The following is a 26,556-nucleotide window of genomic DNA, read 5'->3' on the forward strand; positions in this document are numbered from 1 at the left end:
CTTTTAGCTTTGTTGTTATTGCTGGATTTGTTTAGGTTTTGTGTTTCTTCCTTTAATGTTTTCTCCTTTCATTTCTGTTTGTGAGTGCTCAACTTCTCTGGTTTTATGTAATCACTCTCTTTCCTTTATCATCATCATCATCATCATTTAGCATTCGTTTTCCATGCTGACATGGGTTAGATGGCTTGACTGGAACTAGTAAACTGCACCAAGCTCCAGTCTGTTTTAGCATGGTTTCTATGGCTGGATGTCCTTCCTAAAGTCAACCACTCCACAGAGTGTACTTGGTGTCTTTTATGTGTCACTAGTATGGATGCCTTTTATGTGTCATCAGCATGGGTGTCTTTTTACATGTCATTGATACTGGCCATGACTACAATTTCACTTAGCTTGACATGTCTTCTTAAACACAGCAAATTGCTGAGAGTCTCAACCACTTCTCATTGCCTCCATGAGACTCAGCATCCAAAGATCATATTTTACCACCTGAACCCATGTCTTCTTGGATTTACCTCTTCCACAGGTTCCCTCCACAGTCAGAGATCAGCACTTCTAACACTTTATATATATACGTATATATTCTATGTTAGAAACAAATTAATAATAATGGTTTCAAATTTTCAGGAAAGTGGGTTAGTTAATACTATCAACTCCAGAACTTGACTGGTACATTATTTTATCAACTCTGGAAGGATGACAAGCAAAGTTGACCATGAGAAGATTTGAAACCAATAAATAAATAAACAACAGTTTCAGTTTTGGGTAAGATTCAAAAGGTTCTTTTTTTCTACAGGAGAAAAAAAACATTTTGATTTATTTATTTAAAGTTTTTTTTTGTGCTGTTTAACATGTTCTTTTTCCATATTCATCTTAAGATGAGAGATGTTTAATTTTATTAATTATTTTGATTTTATAGTTTTCACAGCTGGATGCTATTCCAACTATTTACCAAGTCATCAGTGAAATAAGAACAAAGCCTGTTTTGTCAGCCAGGCTAACTGAGGCAAGCAGAGTTAAGCCCCCTTTTATGGGGGAAGTAGTAGTGCAAAGGCTACAGTGGTAAGGTTTGGATTTGTGACCATTTGGTCTGTAGTACTGAATACTACCCCACAACACTGTACAGAAGTGTATCACATGTGTAATATAGCAAGTTGGAAAACTTCAATCAACTAAGAGTATCCAAGCACAATGTCTTATACAATGATTGTGAGGTTAATAATTGACCTTTGAAAGAAAAGGCACATGAGAGAGAGAGAGAGAGAGAGAGAGAGAGAGATGAAAACATAAGTAGGGAACAAAAAAGAAAAATAATGAGATAGAGCAGAGTACATTTGTGAGGGAGGAGTGATACAAAAAGAAGAAGGATTAGAATAAGAACGTGACAGAGAAAGAGAACATAGCATAACAAAGTAGAGAGCAGCAGAAGTCATTAATGAAAGAGGTTTTGTCAGAAATATATTGCATCATCATCATCATCATCACCAGCACCACAATCATTGTCCTCATCATTATTATCATCACCACCTTCATGACCATCATCATCATCATCCTCTTTATTATTATATTAAATTGAGCAAGAAGCTGTTCATCTGAAAATGTTGAAGAAAAGGGAGTGTATATGGTGATGTAGATGAAGATAGTTGTGGTGCTGGTGGTAGCATAAGTTGTTATCACAGTAAGGCAGAAAGGTGACGGCGTCCTTGTTGTTGCTGTATGTGGCAGGCCTCAGTCATTGTACCAGTCTAAAAACAGTAATGCAAAGGTGCAGACCACAAGGAAGAATAATATCCATACTCGGAAGCCAGCATTATTTTTCATGGCCTGTGTGAAGAAAAAAAAAAAAAAAAAGACATAAAAGAATCAATTTGAAGATGATGGCAACGATAATGATTTCTAACACAGACTAAAAGCTAAAATTGATATAGTCAGGGTAAGTTATAGACAAATATTTCTTTTTTCAGTAATGGTTATACAGGGAAAACTCAAAGTATCAGGTGAGTGAACAATAAAACTTCATATATATATATACACACACACACACACACACGAAATGTCTATGCATATGAAATGAAACTATAACATATAGTTTAATGATCAAGAGATTCCCTTGAACTCTTCAGTGTTATAACTTTTGTACAAACACACACACTCACATATTTTATACACACACGCACATATATATATATGCGCAAGTATATTTAAGTACTGCAAAATAACCTATATATCATCTCTTTAATGGTTTCAATGATAGGACTGTGACCATACTGGCGCACTGCTTCTAGTTATAGTTGATTACTTTGAGCACTAGTATTTATCATACTGATCTTGGAAAGATGAAAGGCAAATTCAAGCATGATGATACTTGAATGTAAAAATTAAATGAACACATCCGAAGATTAGTAAGTATTTTGTCACTACAAATTCTGCCACCCACGTGTGTGATTGTGCATGCGTGTGTATCATCATACATATTGTGTTTCTTTTATGTTCATTTAATCAAGCTTTCCTGAGCAGGATTAGTTTCGTAGGAATAAATGCATCCAGAGTTTGATGCCCTTCTTTCCACCAATAACTGTTTTGGATTAAAAAAAATTAGAATGGTGAAACTGGAGCAAACAGAGTTATGTACCTTGCTGCAGCCAAAACAAGAGCAAAAAACAGAATGATTCTGGCCGCAGTTTTAACTCGGAGCCCAATGTCATCACTAACTTGGTGCCTTAACATCACAGAAAGTGCTCCACATACACAGCGCACACGCACAGATTGAAATAAGATAATAGGCTTACCTCTCGAATCTGTTCATTTCCAGATGTAACATTTTCTGATGCACCACTTACAGTGTTATATATTTGGTCAATCTTCTTTTCCTGCAATCACCAAGCATGAAAGATAATTACTAATATTATTAATCATTGAAACACACTCGTTATATGTCCCAACAGGTGCTTGCGTAGTATACTTAAAATCAGATGGCCCGAACACATAAGCAATATGGAACTATGGCAAAGAACGAATCAAGTTTCGATTAGGGAGCAAATATTTAAGAAAAAGTGGAAGTGGATTGGTAACACAATTAGAAAGGACACACCAAATGTAGCGAAAAGTGCTATACAGTGGAATCCGGATGGATATAGAAAGAGGGGTAGGCTTAAGAACTCGTGGTGTAGATCAACACAAAAGAAGCTAGAGAAAGGGGGACATTCATGGCAGAGTATAAGTACAGAAGCGAAAAATTATGCGACATGGAATTCAATTATAAATGGCCTATACTCCGCGTTGGAGGGTTAAAGGCAAGAAAGTGAAAGTTATACGTCCCTTCATTTGAGCTAAGGGGACCTCTATGTAGCCACTTTATTGCTAGTAACAAATCATATGTTACCATCTGCAAAAAAGAAAAAGACACATAGGAAAATGTAACCCAATGTATATAGTCTCTAACAGACCCTACCACCACCCCCAAGAGACCCCCCCCCCCGCAAAAAAAAAAAACTGGCATGGTCACAGATCGAACCTTTGACCACATGTCTGCTAGATCAGATCTTCATCTAGACTTAAACAACATTGATGCATTCATTCACCTGTTAAGCAGCTGTAAGTGTACACACACAAAGATATGGAACCATCCTGTCATCACAGCACTATCAATCTTACCAGCAGTTACCCTTCTTTGCACAGTGATTGTTATTTTTAACTCCAAATCTGCACTGAGATGATCTATAATCATAGCCACCCTGTCTTTATTAATCTATGATTAGATTGTCCAATGTGTCTCCCTTTTTTCAAAATAGCAGTATTTGGCTGCTATTTCTTGTAAGTCAAGTGAGCAATCAAAAAAAGACCCCCTTTTTAGCTTGTGTAATGGTGGTAGAGTGTTGTATGATTGTTAGATGACTGTATAGACCAAGGGACTATTAATGCAGTTAGTGAACTGGATGTTGTTACTAGCCAATTGTTTGTATCTTGCCATCCTAGACCACACTTGACTGACAGGCATGAAGTCACTCACCACTGAACCCCAACCTTCATCACTTGCACTTGGAGCTGGTTAGTCTCAAGCCATCTCCACTCAGTCACTTAAGATTCATTTCTCCTACCTTATCTCATCTATCCACTGACTATTACAGCCAACCCTTCCTCTCTGGAATAGTGGCCAGCTGGAGCTTTTCCCCTAGTATATTTTCTTTGTAGATGTTGACTTGCAACTGTTCAAAATGAACATTGAGTCTAAGGTGTTGCACTCATACTCACACTAATATAACAAACTACACATTGCATTGACATGGATTCAAGCTCTGAGAATGGTAACAATGTCTTTCTTCTTTGTTCTTCAAACTGGGGAAAAACCAAAACGAAAGCAAGTGAGTAGACAGAGGTAAGGTTAGTTTACCTGATCCCAAACATTCTCTGCAAATATTTCTTGTAGTTGAGACACTTCCAGAACTTTCCCTTCAATTTGTCTGTAAAAAGAGAAGAGATGTATTAACACTGAATCTCCTTTGAATCACATCCCAAGGGAGAGGGGCATATAGGATAATGTGTTCAATATCTGAATAAAAAGGAAATAGTCAAGGCTGGATTACCTTTGGCCATCAGTTTGCTCAGACAAGGGTGGCATACAGTTAAACAACAATAGCTCATCTCACACAGATATTTAAACACCAAACACTATTTCAACATTGCAGCTTTAAACTGTATAGCATGTTTATAACAAAAGTGAGATAAGCAGAACAAAGAATTTTACTTACTTAACTTCAGACATCAAACTATGCATTTCATCCATCAATGCTTGGTTTTCTTCTTCAAACTAAAATAATAAAAAAAAATGAATAAAACATTTACATAGTGTAAACCTGGATAACTGGTTAGCATAGAATTTTGGACATGTATCTCCTCAGGTTGACCACCTCTCTCTCTCTCATGTATATGTATGGATGTATATCAGATGTCATACATAAATGAGTATAGCTTGGAAACATGTACTATGTTTTTACAAATTGTTTTAGGTCTCTATGTAGTAACAAGTAGATATAGACACTCTCTTAACTAGCCTGCCCTTTGACCCAGTGGCACATCCAGGATGTGACAGCCGGAGAGAGAGATGCATCAACATTTGGCTGGTACTCATTTTTAGCTGTATAGACTGGAGCAATATGAATTGAAGTATCTTACTCATGGACATAATGTATCACCCAATCCAGGAACTTATGATTGTGAGCCAAACATCTGAGCATTCTGTGTACCAAGAATGAATGTTTAAAATAATTAACAGTAATACACTGGTATTCATTTAAAACCAGCTTCTACAATTAGAAATAGTGGAAGGAATAGACATACTTTTATTCTTTTACTAGGGTCAGTCATTGGACTGTGACTTTGCTGGTGTACCACCTCCTAGGGTTTAGTCAATTATTACAGTATTGCAACAACTGAAGAGTGAAAGACATATTCAACCTGGACAGGATTTCAACTGAGATCAGAGTCACGCACTTTATCTAATGCTCTAAGGATTCTGCCATCCTATCCATTGATATATATATATATAGCTAGCATGGAAGGCAGATGTTAAATGATGATATGAGAGAGAGAGGTTAGATTAATGACATCTAAAAGAAGCTACTTCTCCTTTGTTCACCTTTGGTGTATGTAGCTTTAATCAGAAGGAATTGATGTCATCACATGGTGTCCAATGATCATTGAGTGTTTTGACCCTGAAATGTAACTCTCTATAAACGCACACACACACACACACATATACAAAATAAGCCTTCACATAGATTCTATTTACTAAATTTCACTCACAAGACTTTGATCAACTCAAGATTAAATAGAAGACACATACCCAAATTGCCACCCTGAAGGACTGAATCAAGAACCAATGATTACAAAGGAAATATCTGAAGCTAATATTCTAGTAAAAGGAAAAAAAAAACCCCAGAAACATCAGGTATGTACTTTTTCTGCTTCTTCAGGTGATATCACATCTTCCTCATCAACTTCTTCATCTGATGGTTGCCAAGAAGTTTTGATAGTTGTTTGATCCTTTGCAGGAATTTTGCCAATTTCATTTTCAGCTTTTTCTGAATTATATAAAATAATGATAAAAAAAATTTTTGGATGAACAATGCTTGATGCAAATAGAAAAAAATATAATAAAATAAAATTAGGCAGAAATGGAGATATTTTATTAGAAGAAGCCATAATACCAACACTGAAATTGAAGCAGGAGAGAATAATCTCCATTGGGATTTGTCTGTGAAAGCCAGTGTGTAAGTCTTTGAAGCAAGAGTGTTAGTTTTTGAAGGCTGCTCTTAGTTTTCGAAGACCAGTATTTCAGACTCTGAAGGCCAGTGTCTTAATCTTTGAAGGCCCTCGTCTTAGTCATGAAGGTCACTGTCTATGACAAACCCTTTGACAAATCAGTAATGGTATCCCAAAATATTTCTAAGTTGTACTTATAACTACAAGACTGTATACCTTCATGAAAACTCCAAAGTTCACAAGATCATGGCTTATTTTTGGTTTCTATGATGTTAAATAGATAAGAGGCAGCAAATGAGAGATAGCTGATCTATCACAGATAACTTCTTTCCTGTTGAACAGAATTGAACCTGGCAGTCCAAACTAAGAAAACATTGTTCAGTTTTACAGTATTGCTGTTATTGTTGATTAACCCCAGGTCAATCTGAACAAACAGACCTGTGCCCAAAAGCATTTCAACCATCTTTTTGGCGGGTATCTGAGACTACATTATCTAATGTGCATCCTATTCTATTTTAAAACGATAAAGTGTGATTAGAGGGAGATTTGACTGCTATTTCTTGTAGGTCGAGCAACTGTTCAGTTGTAACCAGTGGTGAGTTGCTCTACACTACCTTGCATTACAAGTTTTCTGAGATTTAAGTTGCCATAGACACAACACATTTAGAAAAATCAAATTGTGAACTGCCTACAACTTGATTGTCTATTATGAAGACCACTGACTCACCTATCCAACTTTTACAGTAATATGGCTGACATACTAAAAGTTGGTACTATTATGAGGGAGTGCTGAAAAGTTCCTGGTTTTAAGGGTATCACAAAAAGCTTGGTTGGAGGCCCAACCTTCTGAGTTCTTTTATAGCATGTGAACCTGAGGGAGGAATATATTGAATAAAATCATAACTAACTGATCCTCCTGTATTTTCTAAGAACTTTTCAGCACCCTCTTGTATGGGTCTAACATGGCACTGGTTCAGAGGAAGACTTGCTCACAGTTATACAAAACCCTGTTAATGCCCCTGCTGCTACAATCTGTAGGGAAACATAGTTTGCAAATCCCTATTTTTACTTATAACTAAGGTAAGTGTTGCTATTGCAAATGTTTGATCCTTGTTGGCAACATCTGGGACTATGAGAAAGTAAAGAATCACATTCAAGCTTAGACAGAGGGAGAAAAAGAAAAAACGTTTTACCCTCAGAAGCCACAGGTTTGTCACTAGAAGACAACTTCTTGAAACTGTCACGCAGTCTTTGTTCTGGTTCCAATCTCGAGCTGTCAGAAATCAAGGGAGACCAAGAAATTATCGTCATCATCATTATTATTATTACTATTATTATATAAGAAATTCAAACTGATTTAATTCTATTACTGAAATGGGGTAAAGACAGCTTCTGGAAGGGGCTGTGAACATAGGACCAGACCAAAACCTCAGGCAATATGATGTAGGATCTAGATGGATACTGTATTATATAGACTACACCATATCAGCAGGGAAAATATATGTAAAAGTGACAATTGCAGTAGTAATAACAACAAAAACAAGACAATGAAATTCAAGAGTAACAGTTCAGGTACAACAGTGATTTTCCAGAACATTTAGTTCCAAAGTCTTTCCAGATTACTGATTTTCCCAAAACAGAGATAGTCACTTTTGTCAATACACTCTAAATTAAATTAAACAAATGTTAAGTTTACTTAAATATATTAAATGAAATACTGGTACCTGTACATTAGTATAAATGATACTACTAGTTTGTGTAAGGGTGCAAAGCACCAGTAAACTAGTCTGGCAGCTGTGGGAATTTGAAGTTACAGCTTGTAAATCATTGCAGACAACAAAAATTTCCAAACCATTCTTGTCTGGAATGTTGGTGTTGTACCTGTGTAAGGTTGTAGTAAGAGAATGGATGTAACAACACTACTGACCAAGAACTTAATTTAATGAGATGGTCAGTAACTTGTATGTGAGATAATTTAGTAAAAGCATACAGTAATAATACAATTACCAAATGATTATTTCCTCAACCAATATTTGGATTCCATTATAGATTTTAACACATAAGAAATAAACTGCTCCCTTGAGTGGGATATTACCAGAAAAGGTTAATCCAATTCAGTAACACAACAAAACCTTAGCAAGAGACTAAAATTCCCAAGCTATCCAGTAAAGAGTGAGAAGTTATCAGTGGGTTACCTATGTGAAGTCTGTTTAGTGATGGTTCTGATTTTGCCATCTTAGCTAGATAATTAGAGAGTATACTTCACTGAATCAGATTTATCTCTGGTTTCTATGATGCTAAATGTGTATCAATCATCTATCAACCTAGCTTTAGGAGAGTTTCTGTTTGCAGACATCATCATTGTACTTTTAATGCTCACTTGCCATGTTTGCAACAGTCAGATGGAATTTCTTGAAGATTTTCTACAGTTAGATACCCTTCCTGTTGCCAACCCTCACTTGTTTCCAAGCAAAGTAATATTTCTTCATCATTAGATATGTTTCCTTGGAAGACTGGAAATGAACAACACTGCTTCTATGACAATGGCACTCATTTACAACTATCATGCAATATCAAGACAAGGAGGCATAAACATACACGCAGGTTTCTTGTAGTTTCCATTTACAAAATCCATCCACAAAGCTTTGGTTGGCCCAGGGCTATAGTAGAGCTAAGGTGCCACGTTGGGACTAAATATGAAACCATGTAGTTAGAAAGCAAACTTTTTGACTATACAGCCATGCCTAGTGTATTCTCAGCCAATAGACTATACTAACTGTAAGTTACTCTATTAACTTTTGCTGTTATTTTGGAGGTACTACAGATGCAATAGACTGGCACAAGCAGAGTCAGAAATATTTTCTTCCTCTGAATTAGCAAACACTGTTCTATTTTCTATAAATCAGGGAACTATATAAAGTGTATGAGCATATGTCTGTTCTTCAATGTCATTGATGTCTATGCAATTGCTGCATGATGTTACATTTAAGCAAATATTTGCCATTATAAGCACCAAGTTGAGAAAGGTCTACAGACAAGAATCAACCTCTATGTCTATTTGTTGCCAGGCAACCACATCACTGATTATACTATAGAGTACCTGATATTCCATTGCCACAAACTAGGGACTATATGTTATTTTTGCCCTTTTTAAATGGGAAGTCAACCTAAGTGGAAAAAGAGTGCAGGAAGTATGCGTGCAGTACTAGCTGCATGCATATCTCTTGTTTGGTACTTACATGCGTTTCTTGTCGACAACCCGCTTCACTCGAACAGCTCTTTGTTCACTGTACATTTTGCAAACAGCTGTATAGGAATAAATAAAAGTGGAAAAATATAATTTCACAAGGAGGAAGAAAATACAAATACAAACAAAAATTCAGAAAAACTGCTTTTTACTGAAATATTAGTATCTTCCACTGGCTCAGTCACACATCTGTGAGGGAGGAGCATAGTTATTTGAATTGACTGACCCATTCCTACTCTTTAGTATACAACAAGTACTTATTTTAGCAGTATGGATTGGGAAATTAAAGATGAAACTTTCAATCCTATCAGAATGTAAAAGACAATTATGTTTTACAAAACATTTTGGTCTATACTTTGCTTCTAAAACAATCCACCTACTTTATTATCTTTAACACATGGTAGAAATATTCAAGATGTTAACCTGTGCATAAGAGAGATGGCTGGATTGGTATAGACAAGTAATATAGATGTACATTCCCTGATGGTGTGTTCCATCATTACTGTTTTAATGTCTACTTTTCCATGCTAGCAAGAGTAAATATGAACTCACACTAACATACACACAGACATATGTGCACATACAGTGAGTTTCTTTCAACTTCTTATCTACTAAATCTACTCATTATGCTTTGGTTGGCCCAGGGCTAAAGCAGAAGACACTTGTTTAAGGTGCCATGCAGTGGGACTGAATTGGAAACCATGTGCAAAGAGTCAGAACAGATACATCAAGCATCTTGCTCCATATTATCAATTCCTCCAGTCCGTCACCTTAGCTGAGTACTTGTGGTACCTTCTCAATAAAATTTGGAAACTGTCTTGAGTTACATTTCTTTAAACTAAAAATAAAATGGGGATAAAAAACTGACTTAACCATTCGGTAAATAAAAAGTGTAGATTAAAAACCATGTTCGATATAATAGACTAAAAATCATGGAAAGTGGTGTCCAAGCATTGCAACAACCCAAAAACTGAAACTAGTAACATTTTAATGAAATAAAATCTTACATTTTAGATAAGCTTCCAAAAGTGAAATGACTCCATCCCAGTGTTGTCGAACTTGAGGAGATACTTTCTGGGCACTAACTGTAAGATATAAATATGGACATAAGAAATAATCATAAATCAACAAAAATGTTTTTATACACAAACACACACACACATGTATATATAATAGATCAGTTGGAATAAGATAATCCAGGCATTTACCTTAGGAAGTATCTCTATAGACAGCATATATCTCAAAATTGCAAGGAGGATATACCCTTATGAAACAGTCGCTCCAAATAAACAGAAAATCCACAAATTATGGACATGACACAAGACTAGTTACTATAGAATTGTTGAAACAACCGTCAACTATGAGATGTCACCTGTGGTACTTTTCCCAGGTACAAAACCAAACTGTATCTAATTTAGTTTGATTTTATTCCTAATCAGTTGAGTTATAATTTTCTGTAACTTTCATGACCTGGTCCAGTACTTTGATACCTCTGTATCTATTTCTGTCTAAGACATCACCTTTAACCTTGTAGTAGCTAACTATAATACTACTACACCAGTCATTGGGGATGATGCCTTCCTGAATAACCTGGTTAACAATGTGAGTGACTAGGCTATATCCCACTGTTGGAGACTTTTACTTGATGGTCCAGGGGTTTTCCCTGCCTTCATATCTTTAATTGCCTATCTATTATACTGCTACCAACTCTGATAGCTGGTCCTTCAATTGGTTTGATATTAGAAAGACTCTCCTCCCATTCATTTTCCACATTTAGTAATCTTTCATAGTGCCACTTCCACACATCTTTCTTCTCTGAGACACTAAATGTAAGCATATCATGAAAGATATTGAATCATGACAGATATCAAAAATTTACAGAACCAGCTGATCCATACAGGCACCTAAGGCCAGATTTTGGAATGTTAAAAAAAATCCAAAACTTCTAATGCTAATTTTCAAATATACCTTCTTGTTTGAAATGTTTGATGGTGTCTTGGCATGTCTTAATGACCTTTTCACAATCTTGATCAATCTGGTTTCGCTCAGAATCTTCCATCTGAGCACCACTCATCAAATACCTGAAACCAAATAGAATAGAGGGGTACTCTGAATATTTAAGATACATTTTATAAAATAATAGTTTTGGTTAATGACTTGTATGTTAACATATAACAAGGGGGAGAACACAATTCAAAACGGCAATTAAAGATTGCAATAATCTCCCTTCAGTTAGCCAAAGGGAGACGCAGAAGTAGCAGTCAAATCACCCTCAAGCCACAGTAAACCATCTAAAAACGGAAGAACATACTAATTAGAAGTCTGTTCGACCTTCCATACAAGTTGTCGATATAGGTTGTTTTCTTCCTTCCTCTCCTGGTTCTTCCTTCTGTTGGTTGCCAGAGCACCAGCTTGTTAGCAATTTCATTGGTATGCCTGATGCAGTGTCCTGCTAGCCTCATCCTTCTACGCTGTATCTTCAATGTATGGTAGGAAAAACTCTACTCACATGCATAAACAGAACTTGGTGAGAAAAATAATAACCTACTTACCCACCAGCATTGATATAGTTCTTCCGGTGTTGCAAAAGAAAACCTCTGAGTTTTGTTATGTTGGTACACTAGAAACAAAACAATCATAAAATATGTAAGAAAATCATTCAACATACATTAAGTATATAATATATTACATGGAGAATGGTGGAATAACCAAGATACTGAACTAGTCATTGAAGGACTGAAGTTCAAATTGACCACAGTCATCTTGTTGGATTTGTTAAATTCTAAAAGCTATTACTTCATCTAGTATGCTGTGCAGAGAAAGTGTTCTCTCTCCCTTCATACAATGCTGTAGGATACTAAAGAAAAATTGAGCTTCTTGAAATCCTCTGGTTTCTCTCAGCATTAATAAGCCCACACACACATGTATATATGTGTGTATGTATGCATATATATTACGATGGGCCAGCGTCCCATCCAGGTCAGGGACCTATACACCAATGAAACCGGGAAACTTATAAGCCAGGCATGGATCGAGGAGGAACAAACAACAACATACATATGCATACATTTAGTGTTGACTGTGAGAAAAAAGAGTACTTGATATCGAAATAGAGATAAATGATGATTTCATTTCAGTCAAATTTAGTAGTAGTCAAGTAATAGCATCACTGTAATGAACTGCACCTTAAAAAAAAAACAAAAAAGCCTCACAATATTTAGTTGCACCTGTTAAGGTGTGGGTTCAAATCCCACTGAGGTCAACTTTGCCTTTTGTCCTTTTGGGATCGATAAAGTATTAAAGTAACAGAATTTCCTCTCTCCCAGGGCTGGATTAACCATTACACAAAATAAGCATTTAGGGTACTGAGGAAAGAGGGTATCATAGAGTTCCCCCATGATGGATTTACAATGCAGTAAATGATATAACAATTTTCTAATGAAATGAATAAAACATGTGGAAAGTTCATATTTTTCTCGGCTGTCCTAATCATAAGTAAATAATTTGCTTATATCGCTTACTGCTATTTAATATTAAATAAATGAAGTTTAAAATAATTAAGTTAAATAGAATATATTTGTGGGGTCTAGTCAGAGAGAAGACCAAATTTTTAATCAATTATTTTGGAACTTGGAACACATTGACATCTTTTATTCAACGTTTTTTTGTCAGGAATTGCAACTGACAGATGATATTAGCAACTTGGAAAACCGATGGATACATATATTTCTTGGTTACTACTGTGCCACAATTTCACATTTGGCACTTATGTCAATGCATTGTAAGTTAGGCAATGGAAGAATTGAGAAGAATCATCTTTAGGTTGTGCTTATGGTATGAGAGGTCTTCATCCAGCTCTGCTCTCTCCAGATATGTGACATTGTACCTATATTAGAAAGCAAATCTATCTCAAGCCACACACAACCGATTTTTTTTTTAAAAAAGGACATGGAACTTAATGTGGTCCTGGGTTCCCATGCACATAAGAAAATGCCAAAGAATGGTCACAGCTAAAAAATTTTTGCTCTACCAGAAACAAATATTCTAAGCACTCTCACTGAAGACTGAATCTTTGGATTGTGCCATATTGATGGCAATAACATTGGCTTATTTCCCTTCAGGCCTTCCTTTAATTATAGCTAAATCTCGTAGGGTGAAAATAGATTGGGGAGGGGGTATTTTTGTTAATTTCAACATAAGACGAAGACATTGCGTGCGTGGGGTGTTGACTATAGCCACCAAGCAAACGAGAGGTCACACTACCACAGATCTTTAAAGGAAAAGGAAGGGCTGATACAGTTTGGCACTGTAACAAATATTGCCAGACATTTTGTCCAACATTCTAACAATTCCACCTACAGACTAGTACTTTATTTTATCGACCTCAGAGGGACGGAAGGCAAAGTTGACCTCAACGACATTTGAACACAGGACATAAAGAGCTGGAACAAATACCGAAAGGCATTTTGTCTGATACTAACGATTCTGACCATGGTCTACCTTGTATCATTTAAAAATTGGACGATGGTACACGTTTACTTATATACATATGGGCACAATGCAGGTAAACGTGCGCAGTTTGAGTAAAACGATCGCAATTTGTATATTTGTGGCAGACGATCATAACAATACTTTTCATCGATGGAATAAGAAAATAGCAATTCTCTTTAGTTCAAAACAAAGCAAAACGATATAAAATATATTTCCAGGGGAGCAGGAGTGGGGCACTTCAAAACATTTCAACATAACTTACAACAGTTTGGCATCTGTTCTGAAAATCACTTTTTTCCTTCCGAGGGGCGAGCAACGGATGTTTACCATTGTCCACATTGTTGTTATTTGTTAAACCTTCAGCTTTCTGACGCGATTTGAGAGCTTTTATGGTTGCCTTGAACACGTTGGTTATATCTGTCATAGTTTCCTTACGATTCTAGCCTCAGCTGCAATAACATAAAGAGTTGATAAAAATATGGATCTGATTAACAAAACGAAACGATAAAAGCATACCCCCGCCTCGTATCGTTTGTTATTTCTATTTTTCAAGCTATAATATAAATACAGTTTATTGCATTCTTTCTCAACCAACATTTATAGATTTTAGTAACGAAAAATGCATAAAAAGAAAGCTGTGTCTTTCATTATTTCTGTTTTTAAGCTATAAAGTCAACATAGTTAACAAATTATGATTCTTCTTAAATTGATTATTTTCATTTTAATCGTTACATTAAATAATATGATTTAACTTTGAGAAAAAATTCATACATATATCATTTAAAAAAAAAAGTACTTTTCTTTTCGTATTATTGTACCATTTTAAATTTTATATTAACTTATTATCAGCAATTAATAACACACACGCATCCATATTTATGTTATTTTTATTGACGTGGTAGCAGCCACTCTGAAACACTCAGTGTTCAGTGGAACAATTATGCACGATTCCTATTAATTTCCGACAGGAAGGGAATGAGCATCAAATATACAGTTCCCCACTTAAAAAAAAAAAGAAAAGAAAATCTACGGCTGCATACCTTTACAAACACAAATGTTTGTATTCTGAAAAGTCACAAAAATTTCAATGACTGATTTGATGTTTTTGTTTTGCGCTCACATGCTTTCGCACAATAAGGGAGGTCACTGTTTTATGACTAACCGTATGACTAAGTGCTACATCATAGAAATACAACTATGATATAATTATGATAATTTTTTCGACGATTTTATTTTTTAAATAATTTTTCGACTTTTTCTTAAAATCACAGTTTATAATAGACAGTCCGGGTTCAGTCCCACTGCGTGGCACCTTGGGCAAGTGTCTTCTACTATAGCCTAGAGCCGACCAAAGCCTTGTGAGTGGATTTGGTAGACGGAAACTGAAAGAAGCCCGTCGTATATATGTATAAAACTGTCCGATGAACGGGAACGTGAAACTCCGAGTAACAGTCTTTTGTTATATTTCTGCTGCTTTTAAATAAAGTATATATATATATGTGTGTGTGTGTGTGTATGTTTGTGTGTCTGTGTTTGTCTCCCCAACATCGCTTGACAACCGATGCTGGTGTGTTTACGTCTCGGTAACTTAGCGGTTCGGCAAAAGAGACCGATAGAATAAGTACTAGGCTTACAAAAAATAGGTCTTGGAGTCGATTTGCTCGACTAAAGGCGGTGCTCCAGCATGGCCACAGTCAAATGACTGAAACAAATAAAAGAGTATGCCATATTTCTTGATATTACTAAAGGTGACACAAGTATATTTCCAAAGTTAGCAGTCATATGACAGGTAACACCCTAGTATTGTATGTATGTATGCGTGTGTGTGTACGTATGTATGAGTGGGGGTGAAGATACTAAACGTGTCGATGTTACAAAATTGAAACTGCCAGATGCACGTGACATCGTAAATAACTTCATTGTCTTGACTTTGATGAAATATGGGAAAACTTTAAAAATCAAGTGTACTCATTGGTAGTCAATGGACATGGTTATAGAATGAAGAAACATAACGGGTAGTTTAATGGTGATGATCCTACTATCAACCAGCAACTGAAAACGAAACAAGCTCTTCATGACAAGATTTTGAGCCAGTGCCTTTCTGTGCAGCCTATTACGGAGAGGACTTAAAAGAGATATAAGGAATACTAAGCAACATTACAACGGGAACAAAGAAGAACTAAGGATGAGTCGTGGTCGTTGGTAAAAAAAGAAAACAAGCCTACGATGCAAAGGATTCCAAACTGTTTTACGGCCTTCTACGTGAAATGTTCGGCTCACCAACTTTTATTGTAGTTCCTCAGATATCCAGGGACAACACTTCTATCGTCAAAGAGTCAGCGAAAATCCTACGGCGTTGGCAAAGACATTTCATTGATTTATTTGACAACCTATTGGTAATCGATGATAATGTTATAGAGAGTCTTTCTCAGTACGATATGAAATTCACAATGAATCAATTTCCATCTTATGATGGGGGTGGAGGAATGGCTCTGATAAATACAGGTAGAGCACCTGACCCAGATGGTATTCCTGTCGAACTGCAGAAGGCTGGAAGCGAAAACATAATATATGTAGTATTTAATCTTTAGCTTTTGCTGAACCGGCTAATGGAAGATATCTGGGATCTATTTCAAAACGGGGGCACCAGTATTTTCTTAACGAAACACAAACGAAACACTTTGAAACTTGGGACACTGGTAGAATGTGTCATATAAAACATCTTTTACTCTTAGTCTTCTTAACAAAAAAAACGTACATCGCAAGTTATTCCATGTCAAAGTTGTCGTATTTCTGTAATTTCAACCAATCACTGACGTCTATTCAGCTGAATAGAGTTACTGCTGGGCGGTCATAAAAATGTTATTCTCTGTGACATATTTCATCCGGTTTAATCGTAATTTATACGCATATTGTTTATATAATAGATTACGCTGTGCGTATCTATGTGTGTAACAATTTTAGAGTTCGGATTCTAGAGTTAGGGTTAGGGTTAGGGTTAGGGTTAGGGTTAGGGTTAGGGGATTAATACGATATACACCGTTACAGCGCTAACTGTTTTCAACTGAATAGACGTCAGTGATTAGTAGAAATTATCGAAATAAGACAATTTTTTTACATGAAATAAATTCGAATACAAAAATTTTTTTTCTGTTCTATAACACAAAATAGATAAGTATACGAAGTTTGAAAGTCTTTCGGTACCAAAAACACTACATAAAACATAAATGAAAACTGGTGCCCCCGTTTTGAAATAGATCCGATATCTGTCCTACTGTCATCTAGAAATCTCAAAGTGGCTTTAGATTAGGTAGAAGAACAATCAACATTATGTTCTTGACTAAACAGATACAAAAGAAATGTACTGAATAGCAGGTACCTTTGCATTATGTCTTTGTTGATTAACAAAGGCTTTTGATACGGTTAACAAATATGGCAATTCTTGGAAAGGTCGGGTGCCCACCACTATTTGGGAAAGACCAGTTCCCCACACAGTCTGTCAGTATATTTAAGCGGTTGCACCAAGACGTGAAGGTTTGGGTAATCTTCAATAGAAAATTGCTTGATGAAGTTCCGATTGACAATGGAGTAAAGCAAGGCGATATTCCTGCTCCACACTCTTTTTGATATTCTTTGCTTTTCTGCTTATGCATGTACTTCACGGTTGAGGATAAAGACGTCCTTTTGAAGTTTAGAACTACTGGAAGAGTCTTCAATTTGAGAAGATTCAACTTCAAATCGGAAACACTTGAAACTTTGAGTCGGAAATTCCTATCGTATTATGCGGAACAAGATTGGGTGCAGTGGATACTTTTGTTTACCTAGGCAGCATGTTGTCAAGAGATGGATCCATAGAGGCAGAAATACATCTTCGCATTCAGAAAGCATTTGTAGAATTTGAGAGGAGAGAGTCTGGGTAAATTACAGTATCACCAACATGATGAAGCCGATTGTTTACAAGGCTTCTGTACTAACGGCTTTATTCTACTCTTCTGAAACATAGACAGTACACTGTAGTCATCTCTCAAGCTGCTTCAGCGCTTTCATCGAAAATGTCTGGGATACATACTCAACATCAAGTGGCAAAGTAACACTCCTGAATCAGAAGTCTTTGCAAAGGCAGGATGCACAAGCATCCTCTCACTCATCATATCTACTCAGATGCATCGTGCAGGCTATGTGGTCCATACGAATGATAATAAGATTTCGAAGGAGCCGTCCAACGGCAAGCTGGCACTAGAAAGTGTCGTCAGCACAAATTACAAAAAAAGTACAAAGACTGCACAAAAAGCAACCGGAAGGAATTGCAAATCGATGTAAAGAACTGGGAAGAACCAGCTTTGGAAAGAGCTGAGTGGAGGAAGCTTATGAGGGAATGATGTAGAACTTTCGAAGAGGGTCGCCTTCAGCATGAAAGCCTAAAACACTGGTTTCGGATGAGCTGTCATCAGAACCTCAGTAAAAACACATAAAGTACTGGAGATGTGAAACGTATGGCCATGTACTTCTTTCTAAGGATGGTTATGTCAACCATCAGAAGTCCCACCTGTATGCAACGTCCTTCCTTCTAGACCAGATGATTCGACATGTGTAATGTTTGAAAGGGCTTGCAAGTCAATTTCGTGTCTGAAGAGACATATGGCTGTTCACAGGGATCATATCTCACACAGTGATCCGATTAATCCACTGGACGTTACAACTTTCGTTTGTTCCTTATGCTTCAAACAAGATAGATCTGCTGCAGGACTGAATAGTCATCTGAGAGGTCATAGAAGGAATGTCAGAAATGTCATTGATAAAGGTTTCGTTGCAAAGTGATCATATCACCATTGATACACACATGTCCAAAGAAACGTAACAACTTTAAAACACACACACACACACACACACACACACACACACACACACAACACACACACACACACACACACACACACACACACATCGCTTTACATAAACATGTTTCAAATCACATTTTGAATACAAAGATATATAGAACTTTCTCAGGAATGCATAGCTTTACATACCAACACACACACACGCGCACACACAGAGCTTCATAGATGCACACAAACAGAGAGCTTGGTAGACTGCACAATGCATATACATGTGTGTATATATATATATATATATATATATATATATATATATATATATATATATATATATATATATATATATATATATATATATATATATATATATGTATACTCACACACATACAGTCCCATAAATAACTTCGCAACAAAAACAAATTCGTAATCAGGTTCATAAACAGTTTCATAGACAGACACATAATTTAGCAGGACACACTCGCATGCACATTTAGCTACATATTGGCCTACATACGTAGCTTCATAAACATACACATACATCATACATAATCACACATGCACATACTTTGTAGACGCGCTTTTTGTCCCTCCCTCTCTTCTTTCTTTCGTTATTTCTTTTCCCCCCTATCTCTAACAATTTCTTTCTTTCTTTCTTTCTTTCTTTCTTTCTTTCTTTCACACATCTATTAAAAGGTATAAACATGCACACATACACAAACATACACAAACATACACACACGCACACAAACATTCAGCAGCCGAGACGCGTACTCACGAGACTTAGTAAACACACACACACACACATACACACGCACGCACGCACACACACACACACACGCACACATGAGATAACCTATCTCGACACTAGTATACATACAAACATACACATTCATATGCGTGTGTATGTATATATACACACACATGAGATAACCTATCTCGACATTGACATTTACACACACACACACACACACACACACACACTCACATCCATGTATACACGGTAACATAGTTACCGCAAGCCAAAACAGAGGCGTGCGCTGTTCTTGGTACCATGGAGTCTAAATGGTGATGATGCTCTTTATTGTTGCTGCTGTTATTGTTGAGATGCCGGTGACTTAGAGCCGTTGCTCGGTCCTGGAAGGAAATCAAGTAACAATCATGGTTTAGTTGCTACTTCTTCGTAATTTTTTGGGGTTAAAACGTGGATGGATTATACATTATTACTATTACGATCATTTTTATAACAGATCTTCGCCAACCAACTTTTCTTTTAGTTTTTTTTTCTTATTCCTGTCATCACAAATCTTTTATAAGCATCGCAGAACTACACAGACTTTTCGTTATCTAACTCGACTATAGTTATTATTGATTACCCATTTTTTAGGATTGCTGATAAAATAATTACAATGAAATAAAACCGATCATCAGAGGAACCAATATTATAAAAGCAAGAATCTTCGAAGTTTAACAATTTTTTTTCTCTTTATTTTTTCTTGTTAAGTTTTTTCCCCATTGCTGGGCTGTTTTTTTTGGTTTCAAGCCAAAAAATGGCGACTGGCAGCACCAGAATGTCTTATTCAAATAATTTCTACCAACAGCAAAATGTTAAATTTGCCACTTTACCTCATGGATCGTCAACAAAAGACGGAGATCTTACATATGACATGCATCACAAAATGTCCAAGAAAATCGCCCAGTTGACGAAGGTAAGTTGCCTGTTTGTTAAATTCTTCTGCTGACCAAACTACTAAAATAACCTGGGGACACGAGACTAGGGAGCAAGCCTTTACGCAACCGCCCGGCTTTCTGGAGATATCGTAAATCTCCTTCAAATCATAACATACCGTCCCTTTTTTCATCCGTTTTTCTTCTTTCGGGACGGAGTAGGAAGCAATCCTCTGGTCAGCGAACCAATAAGGGACCCTCTACGTAGTCGATCGACCAGCTAGAAATAACAGCCAAACCCCCATCAAATCATACCTTACGTTTCTTTTCTTCTTTCCTTTTTTTTTAAGGCAAGACATACTAGCCTTTTTACTTTTAGATGTACAAAAGGCAGAATGGTCCTGTCTGAGATTCTTTTGATTATAAGTCTGCTCAATTAGCTCTGATTTGGTATTATGCAACAACAGATATGTTGGACAGTGTGGTCCTGACAAAAAAAAAAAAAAGACGGATTCGTCTTGGTAGGAACGCCGTTCTTCATGCGTTTGATCAGGGTTGACCTGTGGTTAAACACCATCGACACGAGCCAACTAGGAAACCTCTATGTGGCCACTCGACCTGTTAGAAAGAACAGCCAAATCTCCCTCAGTACACCTGACCGTCTTTAAGAATAGGGAAGGCACATAAAGACAATATAATTTAGGCAAAACTTCGATATAATATCACCTAATTTAAAATATGCTTAAAAAACTGGATGGTTAAGGCTGGAATTCTTTTGACCATAGACTTGCTCAAGCAATGTTAGCCAGGGTTAAACGACAACTTAGGGACACGTACTAAAAACGAATATTGTTTGTCTCTTTCGAACTTGTTTCATAAAATAACAAATTTTTCTTATTTAACTGCTTTGAATTTGGGACGAGATCGATAAAATAAACTCGCGAGTTAGACGATTTTATCGACTGTTCCTCATAAAATTCTTGGCTTTTAGTCTATGATAGAAAATATTCTTCTATTAAGACTAACATTGTGTCCTTATTTTAACTGTTTCCGTTGTGGTTCAGGAATCATAGATAATGGTTCAATATGGTGTCGGACAACATACCGGAACAATCTATGGTTTTTAAATGTCGGAGAAAGAGGGACCTCTTATCTTGGAAAAGTGCTGCAAGGCTCACCTTTCCTAGGGACGCAAAATTACCTCTAGTCTAACATATCTTAACTTACGGCGGGGACATCAAAAGTGTCGGTGTCCCTCCCTTCTCTCGTGGGTGGACGGACAGGGGTCGGGGGGAGCTGAGAACCCTTGCTACGCCATTGCTGCATTGTGTCTGTAACCAGCTCACTTAACCTATGCTGACTCAGACTGAGATTCTGTAACATGACGCTAGTATATTAAGAACCCTTAGGGCATTCCAGACATGACTGCAGTTTTTTTTCCAGACCCATAATATAATTTTTGGACTATAATTTTTAACTTCTCTCCCTTTAAGTGGTGTGAGCGAGATTCAACTACTATTTTTAACAGGCCGTGCAACTACGAAAAGGCTAATTTGTTAGCTTGTGCTGTAGATGATATATCTACAGTGTGACCTGTAATGGATGGATGGTGCTCTGGAAAAGTTCAGAACCTAATGTTTATTCTTAAAGTAATTTAAGACTACACTCTAATAAGAATCCTTCTTAAAATGTTTAACCAGGGACGGACTATTGTACAGCAGCTATCTTAAGTAAAATATTTACCTGGTACTTGGTGTTTGTACCAGAGGAATTTATCTAGGGACAAACTTGCACAGCAGCTATCTCAAGTAAAATATTCACTTGGTGCTGGGTGTCTGCTGCCCCTGAGTTTAAACTTGTCAAACCTAAACTTGTTGTTTAAATCCCCAGATCAGCCCAGTTGAAGTAGTTCTATGATGAAAGATAACCCTCTGTGAGCATTCAGGCCCCGCTTTTTTTTTTAGTTCAGGCAAAATATATCTAAGTCTAAGTATACAGAAATGGACTGGACAGCAGAGACAATTCAACATGTCCAGATTGTCAAACTACAACCTTATTCTTAACCTCTACATATCAGAATGTGTAGCATTGTCCTCAACTAGAGGGAGGCATTATAACTAGAATAACATCTGTTTAGCTGTCTATCTGCATTCTAAGGGTCTGCCCTGATCAGAGCTCACCTGTGGGGTGGGGGTTTACACTCCAACAATTTATAGTACACTGTACAGCCATGCGTGCCTGACACACTGAATTGTATGTAAAATTCAATATACTATGCTGTGTATGCAACACTATTATATTGTCACACATAGATAACACATTGTACTTAAGTGAATGAAATTGACTCTACATGGTCACCCAACAGGCTAACAATAGCAGTCACATTCCCTGCTAATCACTCCCCTGCATCAAAAAAAGGGAAATGTTTTAAATACTCTTGTCCTCAAAGAAAGAATATGTAGAAACGCTGTAAAGCTAAGTGCTTTATGGATGCGAAACCCAAGGTTACCCGATAGGCCGGCCATAATTATCTATACCTATTTACTCTACCGCGCTATAACTTAGGGAATGTGCTTCTCTTTCGGATTTATGATTTACTGACGATATATTTATGTGTGTGTGTGTGTGTGTATATATATATATACTACATATACTGTAACACACAACACTACTGTCACCCATACCATGCAAATACACTGTACTATTACACACATATGCACTCTGTACTGATACACGTGCTTAACATTGTACTGACAAGCTTGTAACATACTGCATTGTTACACATAAAAAAAACATATTGTGTTGACAGTCACCTAAAACCCTAATCACATACACACATACAACCAAGTATTGTGTGTATGAAATTATAACAGGCTCTACTGTGACACTCACATAATACATTGCATTGTCACACAGTGCCACAGTACAATACATTATAACATTTTGCACTGTTATGCACATATCACAAACTGTACTGTGACATGCATAACATGTTGTATTGTCATTCACAGATAACTTATTGTACATTCTGTTAGACTTAAAACTATGTAATGTTACATATGTAAAATACTGTACTGTCATACATACAGATAACTCACTGTACTGTGACACACACATAACACACTGTACTGTTACAGACATATACTGTACTGTAATGTATGTAAAATGCTCTACTGATTCATGCATACAATGGATAAGGTATAGTATTCTCACGTGTACAAAGCTCACTTCTGTCATACACATTCACATAACGTACTGTATTGTTATACACAAACATCACATGTGTGCACACACAACCACATGCTCACACACACACTGTAATGACACACATAACACGTATAAATACTGACTGACTGAAGTAGCCTCTATATAGCCACTTGATCTTCTAGAAATAGCTGCCAAATTTCCTTTCATCTTTACCTCACCTTCATGATGATGATGATGATGATGTCATGTTTGGATTTCTAGCAGAACATAGGTTCTTCACAGCAGTCTTCCAGTGTTCTGTCCTGTATTTTTCTTTCACTTTGTTCCATGTCATTCATTTTATCCTCAATCCTTTTTCTGCCTGTCTTCACCAGGTTATCTTTGGGTGGCGTCCTGCTTTCTATGTCCTATCTGACTTCTTGTCCAAAGCTTGCTCTCTTAAGCATTTCTCTGGTTGATTCATTTGACCGTTTCCTTTTTTTTAGAGGAAGAATGTATTGGATAATGTAGTCCTAGATACATTGTTTGAAATGAAGATGGGATGTTTACAGATTGACTTGATGGTAAACAGCAATAACTGTCTGTTAGCTGATAGGATGGTTACAAATATAAATCTTTTGATCACAGGTCTGATTGATCAGAGCTGACCTTGGGTTAAATAATGACTGACACATAGGAATACCATTTCTGCCACTCTACTGCTCTATGTACAGGGTCTCTAGGAAAAATGTAGTCTTCCTTGTTGGTTCATCATCCAAAACATAGTTGTTGTCTTTATAGTTTAGTCCCTGGTCAGCTCTGATCAAGCAAACCTTTCCACCTCATTTTAATTTATATCCACGACTATATTATCCAACGTGTCCTTCCATTTTTTCCCCATGGTAATAGGGATGTGATTTGAGGGATATTTGACTGGTTTTTTTGGTAGGTTGAACGACCCTATAGAAGTTCCCTCATTTAGTTTGAATTCCTCATGTCAGATCAGATAGATGGTTTTTTCATCTGTAACTTCCTTTCCTGGATTCATTCTATCTTATCTGCTGTGTGTAATGTTGTTCTTATCAGAGCAGGTGACTATATTTTTAATGATGCAGTAGTTACTTAAAAATGATCTTATACACTGACATGTACCCTCTTCATATGGCATTACCTACTGCTGTTGTGTTTTACTATTATTCTTTCACTTTATTTTTTGTAAACAGCTTAGAGGAGGAAGACTAGTGTCTGTGACTCCTTTTAGGGTCTCTGACATTAGCTTAGTGGGAGGGAAAGAAGTTTCTTTCTAACTGGAGAACTGACCTACATGCTGGAAAACAGAGTGTCCTCTGTTAAAGCCAGCTATGTTTCCGGGTAATGTTTGTTAAACTGAGTGGTGTGTTGTTATTGTTGTTTAGATGTGGCTCAGCCCTGATTGTGCAGATCTTTGGTTAAAGGTATTTCAACCATCATCATCATCCCATTTTTTTGTTGTATTTATTACAGATTAAATGGCCCAATGTATTTCTCACTCTTTTTTCTATAGATAGTAAAGTGTAATTTGAGACAGATTCAGCTGTTACTTCTATAGGGCTGAGCAACCCTGTACAAGCTCTTCATTAGCTTGGACTCCTTGCCAGATGGAAGAATTTGTAGAGCAATGGAGTTATCCTTTTGTTACCATATTATCATTGTTATTGGCTGGCATTTGGAACATAACATGAAATTTTGAAGGAAGGTTTTAACTTAGAACATTTTAAACAGGAAGTCTGTAGTGTAAAACCAGGGCTGTAGGTAGGTTGATATCAAAAGGGTTGTCATTACATCTCTTTACATTTTTAGTTCAAATACTGCTGAAGTTGACCATGCTTCAAGGATTGATAAATTGAAGTTCCAGTCATGTGCTAGGGGTGTGTGTGTATGAGTAGTCAATTTAAATGACTACATCTCTCTTGTGCCTATGATGGAAATAATTTATTGCTTTTAACTTGGCCCATGAAGTCAGTGGACAGCTGTGTTTGATGCTGGCCTTGTGCCAAAATTTGAAATCATTATTATTATTATCATTAAGGTGGTGAGCTGGCTGAAACGCTAGCATGCCAGGTGAAATACTGGGCAGTATTTCATCTGCTGCTACATTCTGAGTTCAAATTCCACCGAGGTTGACTTTGCCTTTCATCCTTTCGGGAGCAATTAAATAAGTACCAGTTATGCACTGGGGTTGATATAATCGACTAGCCCCCTTCCCCCAAAATTTTCAAGGCCTTGGGCTTATAGTAGAAATAATAATTATTATTATTTGGAAAGTGATGAGCTGGCAGAATCATTAGTATGCTGGATAAAATGCTTAGTGGGTTTTCTTCTGGTTTTAGGTTCACTTTACCTTTTATCCTCCCAGGTTGAAAAATAAATACCAGTCAAGCGCTGGGGTTGATGTAATCTGGCAAGCCCCCTCCCCACAAATTTCAGGCCTTGTGCTTATCGCCGAAAAAATTATTACTATTGGGAAGTGAAGGGTAGAATATGACTACTACATCCTTCTCTGCCAGTTTGTTGTGTTTATCTTAGTAAAAATCATTATTATTTAATGTTATAAACCATTAATGTTATTATTGTTATCTTCAAGCATACAAATACTGCTTTTACTGACTCTGGCCTCCATAACAAAGCAGCACCCCCATCCTGGTCACCATCTGAAGTACCTTGGTATATCTCTACCCCAACACAGGAATAGCAGAGAGTGCATGCTAACTCATCATATCAGAAATCTTTTCCATCTGTTTGACATCAATCTGGAACCATTGTTTGGCTTCAACTAGAAACTTTCTGGTTTATATTTAGTTCTGATGAGATACTAACACTGATTTCATTATTAGA

At 36.7% G+C, this 26,556-nt stretch overlaps 2 protein-coding genes across 4 annotated transcripts in view; one reads left to right on the plus strand and one right to left on the minus strand.

Moving 5' to 3' along the window:
- Window positions 1-756: 756 nt before the first annotated feature.
- LOC106868551 (syntaxin-18) lies at window positions 757-24,845 on the minus strand. Of its 3 annotated transcripts, none has more exons than XM_089362984.1 (12): window positions 23,922-24,845; window positions 14,259-14,445; window positions 12,058-12,125; window positions 11,474-11,586; window positions 10,513-10,590; window positions 9,498-9,564; window positions 7,452-7,531; window positions 5,953-6,077; window positions 4,746-4,804; window positions 4,388-4,457; window positions 2,787-2,867; window positions 757-1,821 (listed from the first exon to the last, which is right to left on the minus strand). In XM_089362984.1, exons 2-12 carry the CDS (start codon window positions 14,418-14,420, stop codon window positions 1,726-1,728), a joined length of 999 nt encoding a protein of 332 aa, XP_089219110.1. In that variant the 5' UTR covers window positions 14,421-14,445; window positions 23,922-24,845; the 3' UTR covers window positions 757-1,725. The 3 variants fall into 3 exon arrangements, with proteins under 3 accessions (XP_089219110.1, XP_089219109.1, XP_014769346.1); XM_089362983.1 differs by lacking the exon at window positions 23,922-24,845 and adding an exon at window positions 16,222-16,462; XM_014913860.3 differs by lacking the exon at window positions 23,922-24,845 and adding an exon at window positions 15,037-15,158.
- LOC106868554 (protein FAM184A) overlaps window positions 19,853-26,556 on the plus strand; it is a 73,641-nt gene continuing 66,937 nt past the window's right edge. The window contains exon 1 of the mRNA XM_089362982.1: window positions 19,853-20,537. Coding sequence (XP_089219108.1) covers window positions 20,379-20,537 — 159 coding nt within the window. The 5' untranslated portion in view covers window positions 19,853-20,378. The remainder of the gene's footprint in view (window positions 20,538-26,556) is intronic.

The sequence above is a fragment of the Octopus bimaculoides genome, chromosome 14 (assembly GCF_046866305.1).
Source record: "Octopus bimaculoides isolate indiv1 chromosome 14, ASM4686630v1, whole genome shotgun sequence".
Classification (NCBI taxonomy): Eukaryota; Metazoa; Mollusca; class Cephalopoda; order Octopoda; family Octopodidae; genus Octopus; species Octopus bimaculoides.

Coding starts and splice junctions, on each gene's coding strand:
- LOC106868551 (XM_089362984.1), bottom strand. CDS start 14,420: ATGACAGATATAACCAACGTGTTCAAGGCAACCATAAAAGCTCTCAAA. Junction 11,587..12,057: donor AACTATATCAATGCTGGTGG/GTAAGTAGGTTA, acceptor ATTTGGTTTCAG/GTATTTGATGAGTGGTGCTC. Junction 7,532..9,497: donor GTTGTCGACAAGAAACGCAT/GTAAGTACCAAA, acceptor GATTTCTGACAG/CTCGAGATTGGAACCAGAAC.